General features: G+C 36.6%; 5 protein-coding genes across 5 annotated transcripts in view; 3 read left to right on the plus strand and 2 right to left on the minus strand.

Moving 5' to 3' along the window:
- Positions 1-648: 648 nt before the first annotated feature.
- Positions 649-1,440, plus strand: LOC129754994 (transcription elongation factor SPT4). Its single transcript, XM_055751280.1, has 4 exons — positions 649-864; positions 933-1,039; positions 1,117-1,172; positions 1,243-1,440. The coding sequence occupies exons 1-4, from the start codon at positions 670-672 to the stop codon at positions 1,359-1,361; spliced, it is 477 nt and encodes a 158-aa protein (XP_055607255.1). The 5' UTR covers positions 649-669; the 3' UTR covers positions 1,362-1,440.
- Positions 1,441-1,903: 463 nt separating this feature from the next.
- LOC129754995 (programmed cell death protein 5) lies at positions 1,904-2,925 on the minus strand. Its single transcript, XM_055751281.1, has 2 exons — positions 2,613-2,925; positions 1,904-2,412 (listed from the first exon to the last, which is right to left on the minus strand). Exons 1-2 carry the CDS (start codon positions 2,664-2,666, stop codon positions 2,080-2,082), a joined length of 387 nt encoding a protein of 128 aa, XP_055607256.1. The 5' UTR covers positions 2,667-2,925; the 3' UTR covers positions 1,904-2,079.
- Positions 2,926-3,129: 204 nt separating this feature from the next.
- On the plus strand, positions 3,130-6,717 carry LOC129755259 (THO complex subunit 6). Its single transcript, XM_055751651.1, has 2 exons — positions 3,130-3,378; positions 5,609-6,717. Exons 1-2 carry the CDS (start codon positions 3,269-3,271, stop codon positions 6,495-6,497), a joined length of 999 nt encoding a protein of 332 aa, XP_055607626.1. The 5' UTR covers positions 3,130-3,268; the 3' UTR covers positions 6,498-6,717.
- Positions 6,718-7,468: 751 nt separating this feature from the next.
- On the minus strand, positions 7,469-9,601 carry LOC129754404 (protein disulfide-isomerase TMX3). The gene is made up of 4 exons (XM_055750465.1): positions 9,386-9,601; positions 9,044-9,296; positions 8,209-8,980; positions 7,469-8,142 (listed from the first exon to the last, which is right to left on the minus strand). The coding sequence occupies exons 1-4, from the start codon at positions 9,420-9,422 to the stop codon at positions 7,924-7,926; spliced, it is 1,281 nt and encodes a 426-aa protein (XP_055606440.1). The 5' UTR covers positions 9,423-9,601; the 3' UTR covers positions 7,469-7,923.
- Positions 9,602-21,457: 11,856 nt separating this feature from the next.
- LOC129754920 (uncharacterized) overlaps positions 21,458-23,110 on the plus strand; it is a 30,246-nt gene continuing 28,593 nt past the window's right edge. Inside the window, exon 1 of the mRNA XM_055751188.1 lies at positions 21,458-22,407. The gene's annotated coding sequence lies outside the window, so the exon portion shown is untranslated. The remainder of the gene's footprint in view (positions 22,408-23,110) is intronic.

Raw genomic sequence — 23,110 nt, forward strand, 5'->3', positions numbered from 1 at the left:
TTGGTTCAAAAATAAACATTCAACCTTTTCCGCGTTTTTTTTATTACTTGTTTGAAAACCTTTAAAATAACTTTTCGAGGAGAAGTTGAAACATGGTGATTTTTTAACCGTAAGGAAGACTACCTACCTAAGGGTCCGGCGTCGATTGACCGACGCATGGGGCTAAGATGAAAGATCTCCACTGCTAGCGATCCGGAGCCAGAATCTTCAATTGCTGCCAGCCAAGATTCTCGTCAACTGTGCGGATTTTACCGGCTATAGACTACGCCGCCACGAGCTTCTGGGCCGCCCTCTTCTTCGATGCCCTTCTGGATTCCGGTCCAGGCCTACAAATCTCGTTTTCATCTCTTCGCAGCGTGTGCCCAATCCATCTCCATTTACGGGTGCATATAAAAATTAGTATGATGACAAACGTGACACGCTTTAATATTAAAATAAACGGTCCGTCCAGAGAATAAATCAATGAAGAGAATTTTTATTTTATCCTTTATTATACCTGCGTTAAATAAAAATACATATAGGTACTTATAAATATTACAGCAAAAAAAATTACATGACTGTAAAAATTGATATTTCTCGCAAAAGTCTTAAAATTTCAAGCAATTGTCAATAACATAAATTTTCCGTGTAGTTCAAACTATTTCTCCGCAATTTTGGCAACACTTCTGAATGATTCTTTCAAACGTCAACAAAGAAATTTCTTCAGGAACTACCGACAGTTTTCGCAGTTTTTCCAAAAATTTAACTTTATTCACCGAAAATTCTGCTCAGTTTATCGACAACCCCGTAGCAAACATGTCGTTCGACTCTGTCCCAAAGGATTTGCGTGGGTTGCGGGCATGCTTGGTGTGTTCCCTGGTAAAGGTGAGTAATCAGTTCCAATTCCGGTTTGGCTTTAAGCAGCGTTTAACTTCTAATGTTTCCCTTCCCAGACGTTTGATCAATTCGAAATCGAGGGTTGCGAAAACTGCGAAGACTTTCTTCGATTGAAGGGCAACAAGGACCAGGTGTACGATTGTACCAGTAACAATTTCGACGGGTGAGTTTTCCGTGTACCACAATAATCTATTAGATCTTAAAATCCATTGTTATGTTTTTATTTTCAATTCTATAAAGGTTGATAGCAGTAATGCAGCCGGACGATAGCTGGGTCTGCAAATGGCAAAGGATAAGTAAGATAAAGATTTAGCTTTCAAAAGTATAATTCACGGAATTATTTATCGTTTTTATCCTTATTTTCAGATCGATTTAACAAAGGGGTCTACGCTATATCGGTATCTGGTCGACTGCCAAATAGCGTTATCCGAGAGATGAAGAACCACAACATTCCCTATCGGTCCAGGGACACTAGTACAAGATAGTTCTTTCATTTATTTAAGCACAAGATTGTAATAACCTTATTTTGAATTTCATAATCAGTACCATTCTTGACTAAATTTATATTTGCTGCCTAGAAAATTATTTGATCCGAAATTCAAATTTCAGTCAGATTGCAGTCTCAAAATAGTATGGTATATTGCTCTTTTCTTGATCGAATTGAACTTAAAAATCTTCTGTTTTATATAAATCCAGTAACTTAATTTGGCTTCTTTTTATTTCTAAGGCAAACGAATCTTTTTTGCGATCTATTATAGTTTCAAATGACAATCATAATCGTAATGCAGTTCGAAAGGCATGTTGAACCCTTAATTTTAACTTGATTAAATTGCATACACTAAGGCGATATGAACTATTTTATTCGAAATTTTGGCTTCTTGCTTTTGAAGTATTTGAAAATCGCCTTAGGGTATGCAATTTGATGAAATTCAAATCTAATGTTTCATGACGATGCTGGTATGAAACTAACATTTCTCTCGAAATAGCGTCTGAAATGATCCCTCAATAAATAGAAGCGCAATCGAAATAGGGAAGTGTTGTTATAAATGTATTTTATTCCGGCCTTAAAATAGCATTCAGCAATCGGCGAAGCTCAAGCATTCAAGACATCTGTTCAATTTTTTTTTCTGACACTCGGCGAGTGTGCAAAATATCAATTCGAATAGCCCACACAGCAACAATCCCAGCCAAGCGGTCCTAGATTCATATGCCATAGTCATCGTCGTCGTCCGAATCGAGGGCAGCCCTTCGCCGGTCAAACTTGACCGTCGAATTGCTGCGAGGCATCTGTTGATTGAGACTTTCCAGCAGCTTGACCAGCGAGGCATCGTCCAGTTTGTCGCCGATCTGACCCATCTGGGCCATCCGGATGATCATGCCCTCGACCATCTGAGCTTTGTCGGGTTTGCTCAGTTTTAAGGTGTTCAAACGGGCCCGAGCATTCTGATCTAGGAGCTGCGACAGCATCGAGTTTTTCATATCCTCCTGGGCGGCCATCTGTTCTTCCTTCGCTTTCTGCTGGTCGGCATTTCCACCCTGCAAGAAAAATTCCATGTTTAAACGGGATCGGACACATTGAACCGTGAGATTCCACCTGTATTTATCGGTTATAAATACATATGGAATATATTATTTTAAGTGCAGTTAAATCCCGTTGTCGGCTGTTCTTTGCCTGGGCTTCTAGGTTAACCGGTTCGATTTATTTTAAACATCCAAGAAAAGGTCATTTTGCTTACCTGCATTTGCTGGAGTCGCTGTTGGCGAATAGCTTGTAGCTCTGGATCGTCCATGATTTTGTTCACAAAGGTTAGCTAGGTTTAATAATGAAATTTGAAAAAATTGATCCTGAATCACCAGTTAATTTGCGTGCTTCCGAAATTTTTGTTTTACTTTTTTCTTTTTTTTTTTCAAGGATGGATCATCTGTCAAACACGATTATTATTTTTTATTTTCGTGTACACATAAGTTATCCTTTAAAGTTTTGATCTTAACACGAAAAAATGATTAAAAACTAATCAGCGCAACACAATCCGTTCAATTATTATTATTAATATTTATTAAAGACCCTTTAACAATTGTCATTCGGGTCAAATAATCCGTTCAATGTTTGACTGAAAACCATTTTTCCAAACTGGGAAGCGTTTGCGACGCCACTTCATGAGCGACACGCAAACGCTTCAAACAAACGGTTGCTCAGCGCAAAACTTTTTTTTCAGTTCAGCTCCGCGAACTTTTCGATCAGTCAGCGATTAGCGAGTGCCGGCTCAAGACGTTTCGAGAGAAATTGATTTCGTGGTCTTAAAAACTATTTTGGCGATTTCGGCCGCACAAAAGAGCAAATCGCTTTGATAAAAAACACTACCTGACAACCACGGAAAAAGAGAAGAAAAATATGGCAGACATCAAGAAACGTTTCTACACCAGCATCCTTTCCCAGGCCATTTCCACCGACGGAAAGTACCTGTTCTGTGGCAGCAACTTTGGGGAAATTTTGGTCTTCAGGTAAGGATGGAGGATGGGATGGGTTAATATATTGGGATTACCTTTTTCGCAATCAAAATGGTACATTTTTTCCTGAAATAATTTTCTTCCTCTCAACCTGTCAGCAATAACTCTTTGTTTTCTATTGCTGATGTTTTTTTTTTTCAAATAAAAACAATGGATCTTGGAGTCAATTAAGAGGAAGCGATAACAATAATTATTATGGATGAAAATTATACTCTGCTAGACAACCCAATTTTTAAATAACGAACAAGTTATTTGATGTAACATCTCTTTCCTTTATAGCTGATATGAATAAAGCTCTAGTATTTGCTTTTGCTATTTTCGAACAGTGTTGTGAGTCAAATACTTCGAATGGCATGCATATTTTTAATCCGGAGCTGGTTGAAAGTAAATGTTCTACTCTGCTTTTTCATATTTATCTAGTTGAGCAAATGCTTCCAAATTTTGCCATACTAAAGTTCGAACTGAGTAAAAGCTATCGAAGCAAATGGTTTTTTTTCTTATTCATACCACCTAATATCTTTGTTCTTTGGCTTTTGATGGCTTGGTCAGTTTAATCCGTATGATATCCTATGTTTTTTTTGTCAAGCTTTAGAATATTGCTAGGATATTTAAAGCGAATGGTTTAAATCAGTAACCAACCTTTCAGAAGACCGCGAGAAATTTTGACTTCCGAGGAAAAATAATTGAGGTTTCGTAAAAGATAGAAAGTTGAATGATTCAAAATCACAAAAACCTTAGTTATTTTATTAATCATAAATTCAAAGCGTTTTACAGCCCAAAGGTACTAAATTTATTACAATCTTTTACATCATCAAAAACTCAATAACGCCACAAATAATGAATCCTTGTTTCAAGATCAGTTTAAAAGTGTTGAGTTTGTTTGAAACGTACCTCTAAAAATAAAAGATTAAAAAAAATGATTCAAAAACTTATTTTGAATCGATTTAATATCATACATAAAAAGAAGTTTTCAGAATTCTCCTAGAAACAACGTTCTAAAATGAAGTTTAACTGTTTCTGGAAATTTCAATATAAAAAATAACTTTCTGACATCACTAAGACCGTTTTTGGTATTAAAGATTTTAATGTATTTTGCAACGTATTGACTGCCGTTCTAAGCTAGAATGTCCCATGTGACTTTTGGGTCATTTTCACTTTTTTGCTGGAAACGGTCTCTTTTAGTGTTAATTTTCGAATAAAAACACAAACAAGTATACTTTGTTCTGAACTTATACGAAATTTTCATCAAGGTGGTTGTCTATATGTTGATAGTTCTACGCAAGAATGTCAGACTAGAGAAAATTCTATGAAAAATTGCTAATTTTATCAAAAATTGTCTTAAGATGAGTTCAAACTGTTAAATTTAATGTTATTTATTGAAAAGAAGAGGACAGAGGAGGAGCGAGAAGCCTTGAGTGTTTTATTCAGATAAATTTTCACTAAACACTTGTCGGTAGGCACTACTTACAGGATCCATACTTAACTATACATTTTTATAAACAAAAAAGAACGTATTTTTCAAATTACGGTTCAGCATGAGTGTTTGGGAAAAAAATAAACTACGCAAGCTTTTAAAATGATAGAAAAATTGTAGCCGTGTGACAGTTTTTCGTAGAACTAGCATCGGCATGCGTTCTGATTCTACGCAAAAGTGTCACACGGAGCATTTTTGGCTGCTATTTTTTTTTGTAGAAAATGTATTTTTTTTTGGCAGAAAACATTGTAAAATGATTAACTTGAACTGTTTACTACGAAAAAACTGTCGGTGAATTTTTAGTTTGAGAGAAAAATTGGAAATATAGCTGATATTTCAATCGCGTTTTTCTCGTTGCACGTTTTTCCACATGGGACAATCTTGCTTAGAACGGCAGTTGAGCACTACAAAACTTATTGACATGCTTTCAAAAATATCTAAGATTGCTACTTATTTGAATTTAATTTCTCTGGAATTTCGTCAAAAATTTCGTATTTCACTGAACGGGGATAAACAAAGATAAAGAAGACTTCCGTAACTTTTTTCACAGAAGTCAAAGTTAGCCGCGGTCTGGTAAAAAATTGATTATTGATTATTTTCATTTTTTAGTAAAAACTTGCACAAATTTCAATAAACTTTTGATTTTCAAAAGTTTATCTGTGAATCTTAAAAATGGGCTTATAAAAAATAAAAGCCCCTTGCTCTGAGCGTCTCAAATGATTTTTTTTAACATCGAACCACATTTTACAGCATCGAAAACATATCATCCTGCTCGGAAAACTCCATCACCGATACGGACAAGCTGCCGACGGAACCGCAGCTGGTGTTTCAAATTCCAGAACGTTGTCAGGTGTACAGCTTGGCATTTCATAAGGACTTCATCATCGTCGGGCTGAATGGGGAAATCAGCGGCTACCAGTGGAACGGCAAAACGGCCACCATCGGCAAGAAAGCTTGGACCGTGAAGCTGCCCTCGGCTGCCGAATACACCGACGTCAACGAGGTCAACTATTTCTGGTTGGACAAGGAGGCGGAAATCCTGTACGCCGGCTGTGGCGATAATATTCTCTATGCAGTTTCTCTCGAAGATGGACGGGTCGTTCGGCAGTACCAGGGCCACCAAGACTACATCCATTGCGTTTCCGGATGCGGTGGTAAGATTGCCACGGCATCGGAAGATGGTTCGGTGCTGCTGTGGGATCCGCGACAGAACAAATTCACAGGTAAAATCGAACCTCACACACGTCAGCAGCTGAACCGGTCCGAGTTCGGCAAATGGCAGGGCACAGTTTCCATTACCGATGACTGGCTCGTTTGTGGTGGAGGACCTCGATTCTCGCTGTGGCATTTGCGCTCTCTCGAATGCACAACAGACTTCAACTTCCCGGACCGGTTGCACGTGTCCGGCTTCATTGAAGACGTGATCTATGCGGCGGGCGATTACAAAAACCTGTACCAGTACAACTTCAGTGGCGACATCACGGCCGAGATTCCCCTGTCGGCACCGGCCGTGTACAGTGTGGTGCACCAGACGGAACCGATCCGATGTATGGCCATTGCCGGCGCTTCCAGTCAGGTCGACGTATGCACCAACTTTAGCTATAGGGACATTGTGCTGAACGCTTACAAGAAATGCTGAGGCACTGCTGTATTAAACGAAGACTGAGCATAATCATTGTGTGACGAGCAATCTGTTTTGATATCACAGGTATTCCTTCTTTCTGGTCGAAACTGCCCAAAGTGGAATTAGATGTTAGAGCATTGTTTCAATCATCCCAGTTGAAAATCTTTAGTAATGGTAAAAGGAATTCAATCTCGTAATCCTTCCTAAATGATGAAATAAACTATTCCTAACTATATTATCGTGGTGTTTGAAGTTATTTAAAATTGTCGGGAAATAGAAAAAAAGCTAGGCATTTTAGCGACGAATAAGGCACGTGTTACATTTCTGCTTTCTTAAAAAGTGTCTATGTCTATGAGGCGGCATCGACTTTTGCAGCTTAATTAAAGTGAATGTCTAAGACTGTACCGCATAAAGAATCGAGTCGAGCCTTTTGATTCCATTATGATCGTAGAGGCACCAAAAAGCTAACACATTTTCGAGCATGAAACGAACAATGCTGCAGGATAAGCTTTCAAGGCAATTCCTTTCGTAAAAATCCTTTGTCACTCGATATATGACACCCAGTTTTCTAAAGGATTTATCGACTACGTAGTTAGTGTGGGTCATGCATTTCAGCTTTTGATCGAGAATAACGCTCAGATTATTGATGGGCTCCCCAAGGTAAAGGGCTGCCATTTTATGATTTAAAAGTTTTAAGTCATCAACACAGCAAAGGTTTTGGCTGAAAACACATCGTTGAAATAGATTAAGTATATAATCGGTCCTAGATGATTTCCCTCAGGCTCACCAGAAAACTCAATGAACTGCCGTAAAGAATGTCATCCATGCGAACTGTCAATAAAATGTCCATGAAGACAATGTCCCGTGTCACCAGACATTTATGAGTTGAAGATTGAAAGATATTCAGCTTTTTTGGCGGATTTGATCTCAGAAACTTCCATCGATAGCTGATGTTCAAAATTGATGTGATAACCACTACAGTAGTGAAACCCTTACTACTTTTACAGATTATCGTCAGATTCATTATTTTTAAAAGTGGTGACGCTTCTATCAAAAACACCAACACGCATTGATTCGATTATTCCTACTAATTTTATCTGTTAGAATCGTAAGCGATTGATCGCTGTTCTTTTGTTCTTCTGCTCATCATGCCAAATTGGAAAAGCGCATGACAATCAAACGTAAAACATACGCACATCGCCTTCCGATACACAAGTGACTAGAAAATGGATTCGACTTATTTTTGAAATCCAGAGTGTTACTTTTGTTTAAGCTTTTACTTTTTTTTGTTAATGATACGTACGGGAATGTACCGACTAATACTCGAAAAACTTATTAGCTGGATTGTTACGAAAAATTTAACTACATAACACCTTACCTTTGGCTTAAAACCGACCTGCATGGGCCGGAAAGGGAGAGAGCGTGGTACGCGTTTTAGAGCTTATTCCTTCTTCTCGTGCCGTAGCTCGTCATCTTCCTCGTCGGCATCCAGAATGTCGGCACAGCAGATCGAGTACATGATCAGCGAGAGGAAACCCAACGGAAGACCGAACAGAACCGATGTGAGAACCGGATTTCCGAGCCACATATCCTGTAGCGATGTTTTCGCCTCGAACCAGGCCCGATAGATCCTCACCGGGAGTGAATTACCTCCGAAGGTCTGACATGGGATAGGAATTTGTATGAGTATTTTTTAAAGTCAAAAGAAGAAATAAAATCAACTTACAGGGGCAGTTTGATTGTGGATACTGTCCAGGAACAGTTCGATAGCCTCCGGCGTCAACTGCAGCGGGTCATCCTCGGGGATGTGATGCTCATTGGTGCTAGCATTCAGCACTATCAAATGCGGTGTGGCCAGCGAGTCCATTGCAATGGACCGAGCCAAATCCGGAGTGCCGACCCAACCAAACTGGAAGTACGAGTGATATTTGTGTTTATTTTTGTGGACAAAAATTTCCACCATGTCCCGAAACTCCTGCTCGTGGGCCGCTATTTCGCTAAGTTTGTTTTCTTCGACCACTGCCAGTACGAGATATTTTTTGGTTTGAACAATATGATGAAGGTTGCCTCGTGTTATCTTCGGGAAGGTTGGGAATCTCTCTTCATTCACCCAGCGGAAGAGAGTCTCGTTGAGGTGGGTCGGTTCTAGAAGTTCGTAGTTATCGGAATACGGGAAGTAAAAGTGGCTACGCTCCTTATAAACCAGAGCCGCAGGAACTGTATCGATGTCAAAGTGTCGTTTTGCTATCTCAACAGATGTGGCATAAAAATATCCGTGGGCTTGATATGCCTCAGCTGCTCCGTAGAATACGTCCCACAAAGTTCCATCCTGCTTGCCGACGTACGTAAAAAATATCGGATTGTTGGATTTTAAAATATCGATGCTCTCGAGACGAGTGACTTGCTGAACCGGTGGTCCAGACATACGATTTACAAAGTGGATCAATTCTTCCTTAGAACGTTCCCCGCTGTAGACGTAGTCGTAAGGACCTTTAACACTTTAAAAAGAAAGTTAAAATAACTTGTTAACTTCAGAGAAAAAAACCTCGGAAACAACTTACAAAATAATCGTAGGATACGCGTTGACGTGGAACGCCTGGGCCACTGCCGTGAACCGGGTACAATCGAGGCGCCCCACCCGAATGTTGGTGTTGTACAAGGCTTGGGCAACGTGGGCCCACACCGGTTCCAGCTTTTTACAGTGGGCACACCACGGTGCGTAGAACATCACGAACCATTGGCCCTCGTTCCGGACATCCAGAAACCGGTCGCTCAGTTCCAGGACACGGGAACTCTGAACAGCACCGATCAGAGCTACACGGGTAAAATCGATAGTACAATTTTATCAATCGTAGTAAAGTTAATTCAATTATTTTTTTTACGATTTTCTGAGCCTAACTTACCCAAAATGAAAACTAGCCAGAAATTTTGGAGCATCATAATTGTAACTAATTTTTCCGAACACTGTCTAACTAATAACTATACATAGCTCAACTGAGAATAAGTGTTTTTGCCAAATAAGCTGTTTTATTCAGTCAATGTCGAGTAAACTTTTTTTTTTCAACAAACACGATTACGCGAAGCTTCTGAGCCACGGCCTTAATTTTATGTACGCTAAGGGGCGTCCGTGAAGGTTGCCCATTGCCGTTTCCAAAAATTCTCAAGCTTCTATAGTTTTAAAATTTTCAAATAAAATGGGAATATGACTCATCTTACATGTAAAAAATGTGCGCAAAAAAAACTAATCGTTTTTTTAAAGATTCTGAAAAAATCAACTTCCATCGTCTCTTATAGAGAATTCGTTTTCGTGTGGTGGTGCACCGGGGCACTACCGGTAGTGCACTTTTTGCTGTTTTCATGCTCGTTTTCAGGATGAGTAGTCTACTGGTAGTGCACCATTAAGTGGACGGTGAAACACTCTGAAAATATTCGGTGTTGCTTGCGCTCTCACCAATACTATCATGAATTTTGACAGCACGTGCTTCCCGATGTAAACAAATATCAGCTGGTTGGTTTATTTCTATACCGCAAAAATTGCGTTCGAGCTGTTTTTTTCTCTTTATTATCCCGAAGAACGGAAACTTGTTCCGGATTCAATACCAGTGCCGTTTCCAACAGAGGCGGAGAATTTCACCTGGATGGCACGTTCCAAAGCAAACAACGCTCCCAAGAAGAAATGTGCCCAGAAGGCTTGCTGCAATCGGTTCCAGGCGATGACGAAAAAGAGCAGCAAATCCGAGTGCAAAAAGGCCAACCCAAAGATCTGGTGGAATCGCCCAAACCGAAAAGTTTTCTTGTTCGGGAGGGTCCTATAAGTTGGTCTCCACAGCAAGAATCGTTCAGCTGCATCGAAGCTACTCTGCTTCGAGCTGTGCCTTAGGGTGACGATGCTCGGTTGCGCCAAGTCCCGGATTCCCACCCGTTGCCCTTCAAAAACGTTAGTTCGAGACTACACTCGTATGGGAGCTTGAATTTCGTTCGTTTCGGTCTGTTAGCAAAATTTTCTCCCCCGACTTCCGCGATCTGAGTTCGCCAATTTGACTTCCAAGAATTTTTCTTTTGTAATCTGGAAACGGAAATAGGTACTCGAACGAAGATGAGATTTGCGAGGAATAAACGTTCAAAATACCGGAACCTTCAAGCTGGGGTAACTGCAGTCTAGCAGCAGCAAACATAAACCGCCCAGAATCAGCCGGTATTGCAGTTATCATCAGAGCCAGAGGCGAATCTACCAAGCAAAATAAATCTGAAATCTTCACAATTCAACATAATACATAAATTCATGTTAAAATTTTCATATTATTTACTAGACAATGGTCAACTAAAGTAAATTTGTTTCAATTTTCGAAATCAAACGAAAACAAATACCAGCTGTACACTCTAAGCCGGTCTAACCCAAAACCAAGTTGAAATGCCGCAAAATCGGATGAAACTGGCTCCCGACGAAAATGAGTTTGAGGGGGTTTTCCCAAACTTGAGAACAAACGTCATTTTCGCAACTTAATTTTGGGGCATGTCATGCGGCAGGGATTTTTTTTGGGATTTTTTCATTTGAGGAACCAATTATGAAAAGGGATTATAAAAATTTGATGAAGACAATATTTTTGTTCATATTTCCTAAATATATTTTATTTTCCAAATTTTTTATCACAATTGGCTGACCTCGGAAGTTTTCGAAAAATGTAATTTAAATGCAATCATTTTTCCCGGAGAAATTTTCATTAAATACAGTCAGGTATAACATAATGCTGTTAGCATCATAAAGAACGAAACTTATAGAAAAACTTAAACGGAACTTAAAAAAGAACTTCTTTCAAAATCAACCTGCACGATGCACCGGAAGGAAAACAGGCTGCGATCGTCACTGGAATTGACTATTCAGTGGATAGTATCCACGGCAAAGATTGATTCGCAGAACAGCCAAATTCTGGTCGTGTCAAAAACATCCGGCGATTTTCACTTTTTAGGAACTTCACGTGCCCTCATATTCTGTAGACCACCGAGCATAGTGATATCCGGAGCTCCCGTTTGAAAAATGCTGCGATTACTCCAGATCCTCATCTTGTTGTTCCGGTTTCCCAATGGTTATTCACCCTTCCGGAAATTCGCTGGAGGCATGATAGAAATGATGATCTGGTAGATAGGACTTAAGAAGATGGTACCATCACCAATCGATGAATAGACGTTTTCTGGAAAATTTTAAAGTAGAATTAATGAGGAATAATAAAATTTTATCAAATTATTACCATTTTACCAGACATTGCTTTCGGCGCGTTAGACATTTTTTTTGGTTACAAAACGAAACTAACTGAAATCAAAGGGAATTTTTTTTGGGGTGGTCAGTTCGAGCTTCAAACTTTGCTTTTGGTGTATTGACAGCAGCCCAAAATTAAGAAAGCCAATCGAACTTTGTTTTGATGCGCTGGCGTTCTTATTTTTGGGTTGTTTTGATTCTGAGTGTAATGGATTTTTGACAGCTTGATGTTTTCTGTTGACACTGCCGATTTCACGTACACCAACAAAGGTGCACTAAACCAAATCGGGCAATAAAATTTATTGGATGGTTTTAATAGCTTTTATTTTAGGAAGGATGGATATAAAGTACTGGAAAATCCAATAAACTTTATTATAAAAGCCAATAGATTGTATAATTATTTTTTGGCGCTGATGTATCTAGAGAAAACTATTCAAAAATCCAATACATTTTATACGTTCGCTCTGCAATACTACACCAAATAAAATATATCTGAAAATCTTATAAATTTCATAAATTTGATTAGGTATAGTTTTTAGTAGATGTGGTTTACATTCAAAAACAATAATGTTCGGATCAGGCTGTAAATTTTCGAAGAAGGACGGCTGCCCGTTCCAATTGTTCCATATTTGTACTGAAACCCGACTATCATTTAGTGAAGGATGGAAAAAGCACGGGAAAATAATGATTATTGGATTGTGAAGCAGGTACACTGAACCAAATCTGGCAATAAAATTTAAAGAGTCAATCCAATAAATCTTAAATTACAGTGTGTAATAGGAGCTATTGTATAATCCAGTAAAAAATATAGGAAATTCCAATGAATCTAAGCAGCTTGTTATAATCAGTATCAAATAAAAGAATTTCCTATAAATACTGAACCAAATCTGGCTATGAAATTTAAAGAGTCAATGCAATAAAAATCAAAATTCAATGTGTAATAGGAGATACTGATAAATCCAGTACAAAATAAAGGAAATTCCAATGAATTTCAGCAGCTGGTTATAATCAGTATCAAATACAAAAAAATCCAACGAATTTTAGCATTTTGAAGTTATGTATAATGTACATCTCAGAGGATGGTTATTCATCCATTCAGTGTTCTTAACGGTCGTTATTTTTCAGTTTGTTTGTTATTCAATTGGTAAGTTGGTAAAAGTACCTTTAAAATGCTTATGATTTTTTCAATTTCATTTCATGTAGGAAATTAAACGTCTTCTATTGGGCAGATGGAACAACAATTGCTAAGCAAATTGTTCCCCCGCTGGGGGACGAGACGCAACAATGGAAAATCACCTTTATCAGTGATTGTTGGACAGTTGGATTATCCTTTCCGGAAGTCATCATACTTTTTTATCTGCTGCAATTTAGTGAAGGTAAGTTTTTAAATACATAAACTTGTGTATTTTTGTATAAAAAAACAAAATTATAATTTTAGGCATCCAATAGATCACCCAATTATAGTCTAGCTTGTGGCAAACAAGCTGAAAAATACGTATGCTGAATTGTCGGATGTGTTTTCGATTTCCAAGGAACATCGCTTCATCATACTGGATCCAATTCCCTTGGGTCCACCGGTTTGATGCTTTCTATTACCGGAAAAAGGTACAGGCCATCATCCAGCTAATAGAAACCGCACGCAGAACTGGAAACGACCGATTTCAAACAAAGATGAGACGGAAATCGGAGCTCTTCCGATTCCAGTTTGAAGAATTCAAGCTGAAACAAAACTGGAGGTAAATAAGAAATTTATGGCTATTGAGTTAAGGTAAACAGTTCTCATAAATCGCTTCGCTTTTTTCAGATTGAAAAGATTCCTTTATAACTGAGCTACCATTCAGCTGGCTGAAGATTTGTGCACCCGGGAATGAACATATAGCAGTGATGAAGCAGGGCCAGGAAGTCCCGGGACCGAATACAATCTACGTCCTATGTGTCAATGTTCCGAACGATTTTGGAGGAGTTGTATTTGCAACTTACAATACAGAAAAATTTAATTTGATTCTAAAGCTAACACTGTAAATTACCTAACTCACTGATTGTATCACATACGCCAACAAACTGTTGTAAATAATACCTACTTTCTTAAAAAATAAAAATAAAATTAAGGAAAACAAATTACGAGCGTATTTGATTGCGCTGATAAAACCATTCATTTCACTATCCAAAACAATAAATTTTGTCATTATGGCTCGAATTAAAATTCATTGGAAATTCTTATAAAATGAATCTATCTTCTACTGGTAAAAAGTATTGGATTTTCTTTTAGTGCGAAAACACTAAAATTCCTTATAAACCCTATAGCCGGATTTTGTTCAGTGTACGTAAGTAAAATGTTTCTTTTTTTTCCAACTATTTAAATCCTTCGTATCGCTTTCTCCACAGCAAAACTGTATTTCGGTTGTGTAATAGAAGCGCACCAACCACATAAATCGAGGAGATTCTTCCGGAGAAAGAACTTCATCAGAACTGGATATTCAAATTATTTGAACAAGATTTTCGTCGAGCCTCAGGTAAGAATAAATCATATCCAACATTTTTGTTCAGCAGAAATATTTCTTTCATTTTTATTTAAGGTAATCAATTTTCGCCCCCGGAACGCCAACCCATGCAATACCTCGGCACGCGCGATCGACTTCCGAAACGATGCTCGTGTGCATCCAGCGGAAATTTTTATCACTTACACACTACCAAAAAAATCTGTAAAATTACATCACATATGATGTAAATAAAAAGAAGCATCATATATGACGGAATATTCAGTGCTAGTTGGAAATTACACGCCAGTATATTTGGAACGTGTAAAATAAAAAATGATGTAAAATTTAACAACGTGTAAAATAAAAATGATGTAAATTATAAAATCACTGAATGTTGGAAGAAAAACTTTCCAATTGGAATTTGTTTTGTTTTATTTATTGTTAATATGATTCAATACTGGAATTTTCACGTCTCTTAATGAAAATAAAACTCATCTATAATTAATATGATTCATTTTATTAAGCGGCTAAATTTTTTTTAACACACATGCATTATATTTTTTTTCTTTAATTTTTTCCGCGAAGTACCGGATCCAATGTTGAACACCGTGGATCCGCTTCCAGAACCGCATCCCTGCTTTTCGGATATCTCCATCAACACCGATTAACTTACTCGCGCGCGGGGAAAATACTTTGGCGCACGACTTAACAGTTTTTGTCACATTTGTCTGGTCTTGTTCTTCACAGTTTATAATTTTACATGACATTATCACGTTCAGTGTATTGTAATATTTCATGTCGTGTAATTTTGAGAAATTTCCAATTCAGTGTTGTTGAGAATTTCGTGTAACCAAAAAACAATTGTAAAATTACATCACATATGATGTAACGAAAAAGAAGCATCACATATGATGGAATTTTCAGTGCGATTTGAATATTACACGTCTGCAATCTCAACAGACGTGTAAAATTTGAAAGACATGTAAAATATTAAGACGTGTAATATTTAATTCGCACTGAAAATTCCGTCGTATGTGATGCTTCTTTTTATTTACATCATATGTGATGTAAATTTGCATCAAATAATCGCGTTCCGTGTCAAGTAATATTTGTGTCATTAGAATTCAGTGCTGTTAAGGATTCAACAGTTTTTATTTTGTAAATTTACATCAATAAATCGCGTTCCATGTCATGTAATAATAAAGGTTTTCAATTTCAGTGTCGTTAAGGATTCAGATTTTTTTTCTGTGTACGGTGGATTAATAGCAGGTTCCAGCATTTGAAAAAGGAACGTCGACCACATTCAGCTGAACATGGTCGTTTAAACCATGCAGACGACCGCCATACCTAAATAATTTGTCAATAAAAAAATCAAAACTCAAATCACGATAAATCATTTGTACGAAATCCGAAAAAAAAAAACGAAAACATTTATTTCATTGCATTGAACTGTAATTGAAATCAAATTGACAAACTATAACATTTATTGGAATTTCCAATAATGATAATCGGTACGAAAATCTATGCATTTCATTTTGTGTATACAGTTGTAAAAAGTATTGGATTTTCTTTTAGTGCAAAATCACTAAAAAATCTGATAAAGCTTATAGCCAGATTTCGGTCAGTGTGGGTGCAAAACTCGATTCATGCTCGTTTTCAGCTTGGAAGGTGCAACACTTTCGGGTGGTGAAAACAAATACGGTATTAGAAGGCGTAGTTCATGGGCCTCCTTTTTCATGTTTTGATGATAGTCACTCATCTGAAGGGTTGGAAAATAATCTGTCATGCATCGCGACGCATCGAGGCGCCATCGTTGTGGAACTCACAAAACATTAGCGCGTGTCGACGTCGTTTATGTAATTATTCCAATGAATTGAAAAAAGCGAAAATTGTAGAAATTAAAAACAATACATTAATTATTGGCCTAAAATATACTTCTATTATTTAAAAAAAAAAAAAACAATACAACAATCGATGATTAATGAAAAGGTTCAAGTATTATTGAATAAACCTTAAAGTAAACGTCGTGCAAGAATCATCAAAATATAAATAAATCGAAATTATTGTGATTTTTGTCTTTTTTTCGTACCTACTGTCTTTTCAATCTTTCTTTATGTGTTTTGTATCTGTTTTGACCTTTTTTAACCTTTTTGTCATTCTTGTTTTTCCTTTAATTTGCATACTAATTAACATATAATTGTTTTTTTTTTCATGTGAAATATTGGGAAAATTATCACAAACACCAGGACCAGCAGACAGTTATAATTATAAACTATCTCATTCAGTTAATAAATGCACTTTCGAAAAGTGAAGATTTGTACTGGTTTTATGCAAAATAAATCTTTTATTTCCAATAATATATCGAAGCAGCCTACAGGAAAAAAAAAACTCGAAACTCCCTGCAACCACAGGAGAAACCCGTTTTCGATCATACAGGTAAGTTTACAATTGTTTTCCTGAGCTGTCCTGAGATCGTTTTGTAATTTTCCATGCACTGTTGAAAATACAGGACAAAATCGTTCCGACCACAGGGAAAAAGATTTAGTGTTAGCAAGTACGATGAACTAGTTTTGAAAATCTGGCTCGCAAACATTTGGGCGATTATTTTCTATGTTTTTCTTTCTATCTTTTTAAATCTTTTATAAGTGCTCAATAGGCTAAAGTAAACAGTTTCAACATACCAAAACAAGAGTTCGGCTCCCTCAAACTTAAAGGTATGAATTGTTTGAAATAAAGAAGTTGTAAAAACTGAAATTTCACTATCACATTCAATAAATATGATAGATTTTTTTATTTTGCTCAGGAAACTTCACAGACAGGACAAATATATTTAAAGTCATGAACTTAATTTTGTTAATTTTGGTCTTTGGGTCATTTTGTTAATTTTTGTCGATTTGGTTATTTGGATCATTACGGTCATTTTTATCGTTTTGGTCAATTTGATCATTTCAGCCATGAGGGTCATTTTGCTAATTTTGGTCACTTTGGACATTTTGGTCGTTTTGGTGATTTTGGTCATTTTAGTCATTTTGGTCGTTTTCATCATTTGGGTCATTTTCGTCATTTGGTCACTTTAGTCATTTTTGTCATTAAGGTCATTTTGATCATTTTGGTATTGCGATCATTTTGGTCGTTTTGGTGATTTTGGTCGTTTTAGTCATTTTGGTCGTTGTCGTCATTTGAGTCATTTAAATCATTTTGGTCATTTAATTCATTTTGGCATTTCGATCATTTTGGTCATTTTAGTCATTTTGATCATTTTAGTTATTTTGATCATTTTGGTAATTTTGGTCTTTTAGGTGATTTTGATCATTTTGGCCATTTTGGTAATTTTGATCATTTTGGTCATTTGGTCATTTTGGTGATTTTAGTCATTTTTTATCATTTTGGTGATTTTGATCATTTTGGTAATTTAGGTCATTTTAGTCATTTTCGTCATTTTGGTGATTTTGATCATTTTTGTCATATTGGTCATTTAAATCATTTTGGTCTTTCTGGTCATTTTGGTCATTTAGGTGATTTGGTCTTTTTTGTCATTTTGATCATTTTCGTTACTTTTATTATTTTGGTCATTTTGGTAATTTTGATCATTTCAGTCATTTCGGTAATTTTGGTCATTTCGGTCATTTTGGTGATTTTGGTCATTTTGGTCATTTTTGTTCGTTTTCGTCATTTTAGTCATTAATGCCATTTTAGTCATTTTGGTCATTTTGGTATTTCGATAATTTTGGTTGTTTTGGTGATTTTGGTCATTTTTGTCGTTTTGGTCATTGTGATCATTTTGACCATTTTGATCATTTAAGTCATTATGGTCATTTTGGTCATTTTGATCATTTTGGTCATTTTGGTCATTTTGGCCATTTTGGTCATTTTGGTCATTTTAGTAATTTTAGTCATTTCAGACATTTTGGTCATTTTGATCATTTTGGTCATTTTTGTCATTTTGATCATTTTGGTAATTTTGATCATTCTGGTCATTTCTGCCATTTTTGGGCATTATTATGATCATTCTGATCATTTTAGTCATTTTGGTCATTTTGATCATTTTGGTCATTTTGATCAAATTGGTTATTTTGGTCATTTTGATCATTTTGGTCATTTCAGTCATTAAGGTAATTTCAGTCATTTTGGTCATTTTGGTATTGCGATCATTTTGGTTGTTTTGGTGATTTTGGTAATTTTAGTAATTTTGGTCGTTTTCGTCATTTGAGTCATTTGATCTAAATATCATTTTGGTCATTTTGATGATTCAATTCATTTTGACATTTCGATCATTTTGGTCATTTTAGTCATTTCAGTCATTCTGGTCATTTTGATCATTTTGGTCATTTTAATCATTCTGATCATTTTTGTCATTTAGGTCATTATGATCATTTTGACCATTTTGATCATTTTGATCATTTAAGTCATTATGGTCATTTTTGTCATTTGGATCATTTTGGTCATTTTAGTCATTTTAGACATTTTTGTCATTTTGATCATTTTTGTCATATTGGTCATTTAAATCATTGGGGTTATTCTTGACACGAATGCCAAAGCGTTGGTAAAGTGTCACAAATAAACAAAAAAAATGGTGGTCATTCTGGTCATTTTAGTAATTTTTGTGATTTGGTCTTTTTTTGTCATTTTGGTCATTTTGGCCATTTTGGTCATTTTGGACATTTTAGTAATTTTATTCATTTCAGTCATTTTGGTCATTTTGATCATTTTGGTCATTTTGGTCATTTTGATCATTTTGGTCATTTTGATCATTCTGATCATTTTTGTCATTTTGGTCATTTTGATAATTTTAGTCATTTTAGTCATTTTGGTCGTATTGCTCATTTTGGCCATTTTGGTTATTTTGGTCTTTTTAGTAATTTTAGTCATTTTGGTGATTTTGGTCATTTTGGTTATTATAGTCATTTGGACTATTTAAGCCATTTTTGTCATTTTGATAATTTTGGTCATTTTTGTCTTTTTGGTCATATTGGTTATTTTAGTCATTTGGATAATTTTTGTCATTTTGGTCATTTTGGCTATTTTGGCCATTTTGATCATTTGGGTCATTTTGATCATTTTGGCCATTTTGGTCATTTTGGCCATTTTGGTTATTTTGGTCATTTTAGTAATTTTAGCCATTTCAGTCATTTTGGTCATTATAGTCATTTTGACCATTTAAGTCATTTTGGTCATTTTAGTAATTTTGGTCATTTCAGTCATTTTGGTCATTCTGATCATTTTTGTCATTTTGGTCATTATGATCATTTTGATCTTTCAGTCATTTTGGTCATTTTGATCATTTTGGCTATTTTGGTCATTTTGATCATTTTGGTCATTTTGATCATTTTGATCATTTTAGTAATTTAAGTCATTTCAGTCAATTTGGACATTTTGGTTATTTTAGTCATTTTGACCATTTTGGTCATTTAAGTTGTATTGGTCAATTTGGTCATTCTTCCTCTTTTGGTCTTTTTCATCATTTTGGTCATTTTGGTCATTTTGATCATTTTGGTCATTTTGGTAATTCTCGTTATTTCGGTCATTTTTGTCATACTAGTCATTTTCGTTATTTTAGTCGTTTTGGTAATTTTGATAATTTTAGTCATTTTGGTCATTTTAATAATTTTTGTCGTTTTAGTCCTCTTGGTAATTTAAGTCATTTTGGTCATTTTAGTCATTTAGGTCATTTTAATCATTTTGGTCGTTTTAGTTTTTTTGGTAATTTGAGTCATTTTGGTCATTTTAGTTATTTTGGTCATTTTAGTCACTTTAGTCATTTTGGTCATTTTTGTCATTTTGGTCTTTTTCGTCATTTTGGTCATTTTTGTCATTTTGATCATTTTAGTCATTTGGTCATTTTAATCATTTTGGTCGTTTTAGTCCTCTTGGTAATTGAAGTCATTTTGGTCATTTTGATCTTTTGGTCATTTTTGTCATTTTGGTCATTTTAGTATTTTAGTCATTTGGGTCATTTTAGTCATTTTTGACATTTTTGTCATTTTGATGAAATTTGCAAACCTGTTCAGTGAAAAACTTTTCAAAGTTTTAAAACAGTTCTTACAATGATATTTTTAAGAAACAAAAATTGTTACTCACTCACTGGTCAGTGTTTTCTCAAATCAATTTGACATTTGAACGATTTTTTTTTAATTTTTTTTTGTTTTTCAGCCCTGACATCAAACATCCGCAAGTTGAGTTGGTTATTTTGAAAAGCGTACATCATTTTTCGCATTCCATTAAAAAAAATGTCCATTGAAAGTAGAACAGTTTTGAGATGTATTGGAAAAGAAAGTGATTAAAAATTTGACATCAACTTTTTGAATCATTATTATTTTTGATTTTTATTGTTTCGCTTATTTTCAAAATTTTTGTGCTTATTGTTATTTTTCTAAATATTTTCTGTTTGGATGGTTTTGGATTGGCATTTCTTATTATTTTTGTGATTTTGAGTATTCTCGCCTTTTTTGGTTTATTTTTGCAATTTCTTTATATTTCTTTGTCTTTGTAAGTTATATCTTTTTTTCATTTTTATGATGTTTGTCATTTTTGTAATTTTTGTCATTTTGGTTATATTATTCATTTTTGTAATATTTTCGTCATTCTCGCAATTTCTCGATGTTTTGTAGTTTGAATATAGTTAAATTTTTGTTATTTTTGCCTTTTTATCATTTTGATGATTTTTTACTCTATTCGTTTTTGTTCGTAAGTGCACTTGGATTAATTTTTAACCCTACTGCGATCGACCCATTGTAGATTTTTCTGCGGTCTATCTATCCCTCCCGAAAACTGATCATCGGCGTCCGCGGTGTGGGCGTGTGCGTGTTCATTGCCATCGGTGTTCGGTATGATTGTGTTCGAGAAATACCTGGCTGGATGGTTTCTTTACTACAGGCTCGATGGGTGGTTGGTTGATGGTTGGGTGGGGTGGTTGGGTGGATCGGCTACCTGTCTACAGGGTGGCCAAATGTGCGGATTTTTAAGATGTAAAGGAAAAAAATGTTTTAAGCTTGTGGTTTTTCTGGTGTTTATACAGAGTTCACTGCCTTTGTCAACTTGTATTGTAATAAAAAATATCATTTTTTCAGGTGAATTTTCCTGAAAGAACTCGTTTCTACTGTTGAAATCCCTAATTCAATCAATCTTATTTTCTCTAATCATTCCAGACACTGAAGAAACTGGCAAAGCTGCCGATCCAAAAAACACCGTTACAACAATGTGTGTGGTGTGGTGCTGTTGGGTCATCAATGAATGGGTTCGTCCGTCCGTCGTCGTCGTCGGTATCAGTGTTGATGCAACCGTAGCACGTTCACGACGTCGCGTTTTCGAATTCCTTCGCATCGAAGTGTCGCCCCAACAGAACAGTTCTCCGCATTGCACGCACGCAATCAATCCCTATAGTTACTGCGCTTTCCTGTGCTCGATGCTCCCATATCAATCGGTCCTGTTGTGTATTATTTTGTGCCGTCTTCCCCGCCGCCTTCGTTTTGTTGAGTGTTTTTTGTTCAACCCCGATATGCGTATGGCATAGTTGGCTGGTAGGCCTTTATTATTTGTGCTAAGGTCAACAAATTGTGCTATTGCCTCCTCCTGGTGAAGAATTCGACGAGTGGGCCACTTTCGGGTTTGGTGTGAACTAGTTTGGCCACCCCATGATGTGATTACGTACGCCCAACTGTGTTTGGAACGGGATACATAGGTAGATTCAAATTGTCGAAAATGGCGAAGTTTTTCGAATCGCTGTGAAGCGCACCTGGAGGCAGCAGGAAGAGATACATACCTGTGAGATTGCGGTATTCCGCAAAGTGAAGAAGGGATTGGTGGCAGCGTGGGGAGTGTGAGTTCGAGTACTCGGGTTGGGGCGTGGTGGACGTGGATTAAGGCTAGGTATCTTGCAATCCATTAGGTATCCACATTAAGGTGCCCTGGGGGTAGTGCTGTGACGTGAAAGGAGGGGGCCGTGATTTTCAATATGCCACACGGAGCGAAAGGTGTCAGTGAGTGTGTGATGAGCAGATCTTGGCCAAAAAACCTTCGATGAAGAGGAGCAAACAAACGACAGAGCGCCGTAGTAATGCATATTATTGAAAACTCCAAAAATACATCTGTATAACGAAGAATTGGTGAGAGCTGAGCTGCCCCAAGCCACAAGAAGTCGCACAACCACTGCTAGCTGGGCTCATCGAAAGCCCCCCTCGCGGGTCCCGAGAATGTAAGCCTCAAAACCAAAGCATAAAACTGGAAGAGAAAGAAATGTTGCTCAATAAATTTGTTGTATCCCATTACCACTATACGAAATGAAGCTCGAGGAAGAAAATATGCAAATCTTTCTGGATAAACTGGACGTGTGTCGTTCAACCGCTTATCGGGCTTGATCAGCAACAGCGAAGGGGTTTGAACGTCGAGGTTGGGGGATTTTTTTATGGTCTGGTCTGGGGACAACCGCCTGTGGGATTATTGAAATGAACGTTAGTATTTCTAGGTGGAAATACAAAACTTGCCGCAGTTGCTGAGAAGGTGACAAACACTCGGCGTCTCAAATAGGGTTCTCCCAATCATTTATGAAGAAAAGTAGCAACAACAGATGCGGGGAATTTTGCTAAACCTACAGCGCTCGTGACCTATTCAGGGGCCCTGTGTAGTAATGATGATGAATTGAACCCAAACCGAACCGGTGGGGAAAACACTTTTGATTTCGATCAACAATAGAAAGAGCCCACCCGCGTGGGAACCTCAACTGTCGTTCGCCCGAACGTAACGAAGAAACAGGTGCAATGCTATCTTTCTGCCAAGTAATACCTCAGTACCTAGAGGTAGTTTTGTGTTTATTTTTTAATGAGAAGGGAAGAAGAAAATATGTAGTTACGAAATCTACACAGACGTGTTTAAAGCTCGCATTATGGCGTTGTTGTCGT

This window comes from Uranotaenia lowii, chromosome 3 (genome assembly GCF_029784155.1).
Source record: "Uranotaenia lowii strain MFRU-FL chromosome 3, ASM2978415v1, whole genome shotgun sequence".
Taxonomy (NCBI): Eukaryota; Metazoa; Arthropoda; class Insecta; order Diptera; family Culicidae; genus Uranotaenia; species Uranotaenia lowii.

Excerpts from the sequence above, each read along its gene's own strand:
- LOC129754994 (XM_055751280.1), top strand. The coding sequence starts at position 670 with ATGATTCTTTCAAACGTCAACAAAGAAATTTCTTCAGGAACTACCGAC. Across the intron at positions 865-932 it reads TGGTGTGTTCCCTGGTAAAG|ACGTTTGATCAATTCGAAAT; the intron begins GTGAGTAATCAG and ends TTCCCTTCCCAG. Across the intron at positions 1,040-1,116 it reads ACCAGTAACAATTTCGACGG|GTTGATAGCAGTAATGCAGC; the intron begins GTGAGTTTTCCG and ends AATTCTATAAAG.
- LOC129754404 (XM_055750465.1), bottom strand. The coding sequence starts at position 9,422 with ATGATGCTCCAAAATTTCTGGCTAGTTTTCATTTTGG. Across the intron at positions 9,297-9,385 it reads CTGGCTAGTTTTCATTTTGG|CTCTGATCGGTGCTGTTCAG; the intron begins GTAAGTTAGGCT and ends TTACCCGTGTAG. Across the intron at positions 8,981-9,043 it reads GCGTATCCTACGATTATTTT|TGTTAAAGGTCCTTACGACT; the intron begins GTAAGTTGTTTC and ends TTCTTTTTAAAG.
- LOC129755259 (XM_055751651.1), top strand. The coding sequence starts at position 3,269 with ATGGCAGACATCAAGAAACGTTTCTACACCAGCATCCTTTCCCAGGCC. Across the intron at positions 3,379-5,608 it reads GGGGAAATTTTGGTCTTCAG|CATCGAAAACATATCATCCT; the intron begins GTAAGGATGGAG and ends CACATTTTACAG.
- LOC129754995 (XM_055751281.1), bottom strand. The coding sequence starts at position 2,666 with ATGGACGATCCAGAGCTACAAGCTATTCGCCAACAGCGACTCCAGCAA. Across the intron at positions 2,413-2,612 it reads AGCGACTCCAGCAAATGCAG|GGTGGAAATGCCGACCAGCA; the intron begins GTAAGCAAAATG and ends TTTTTCTTGCAG.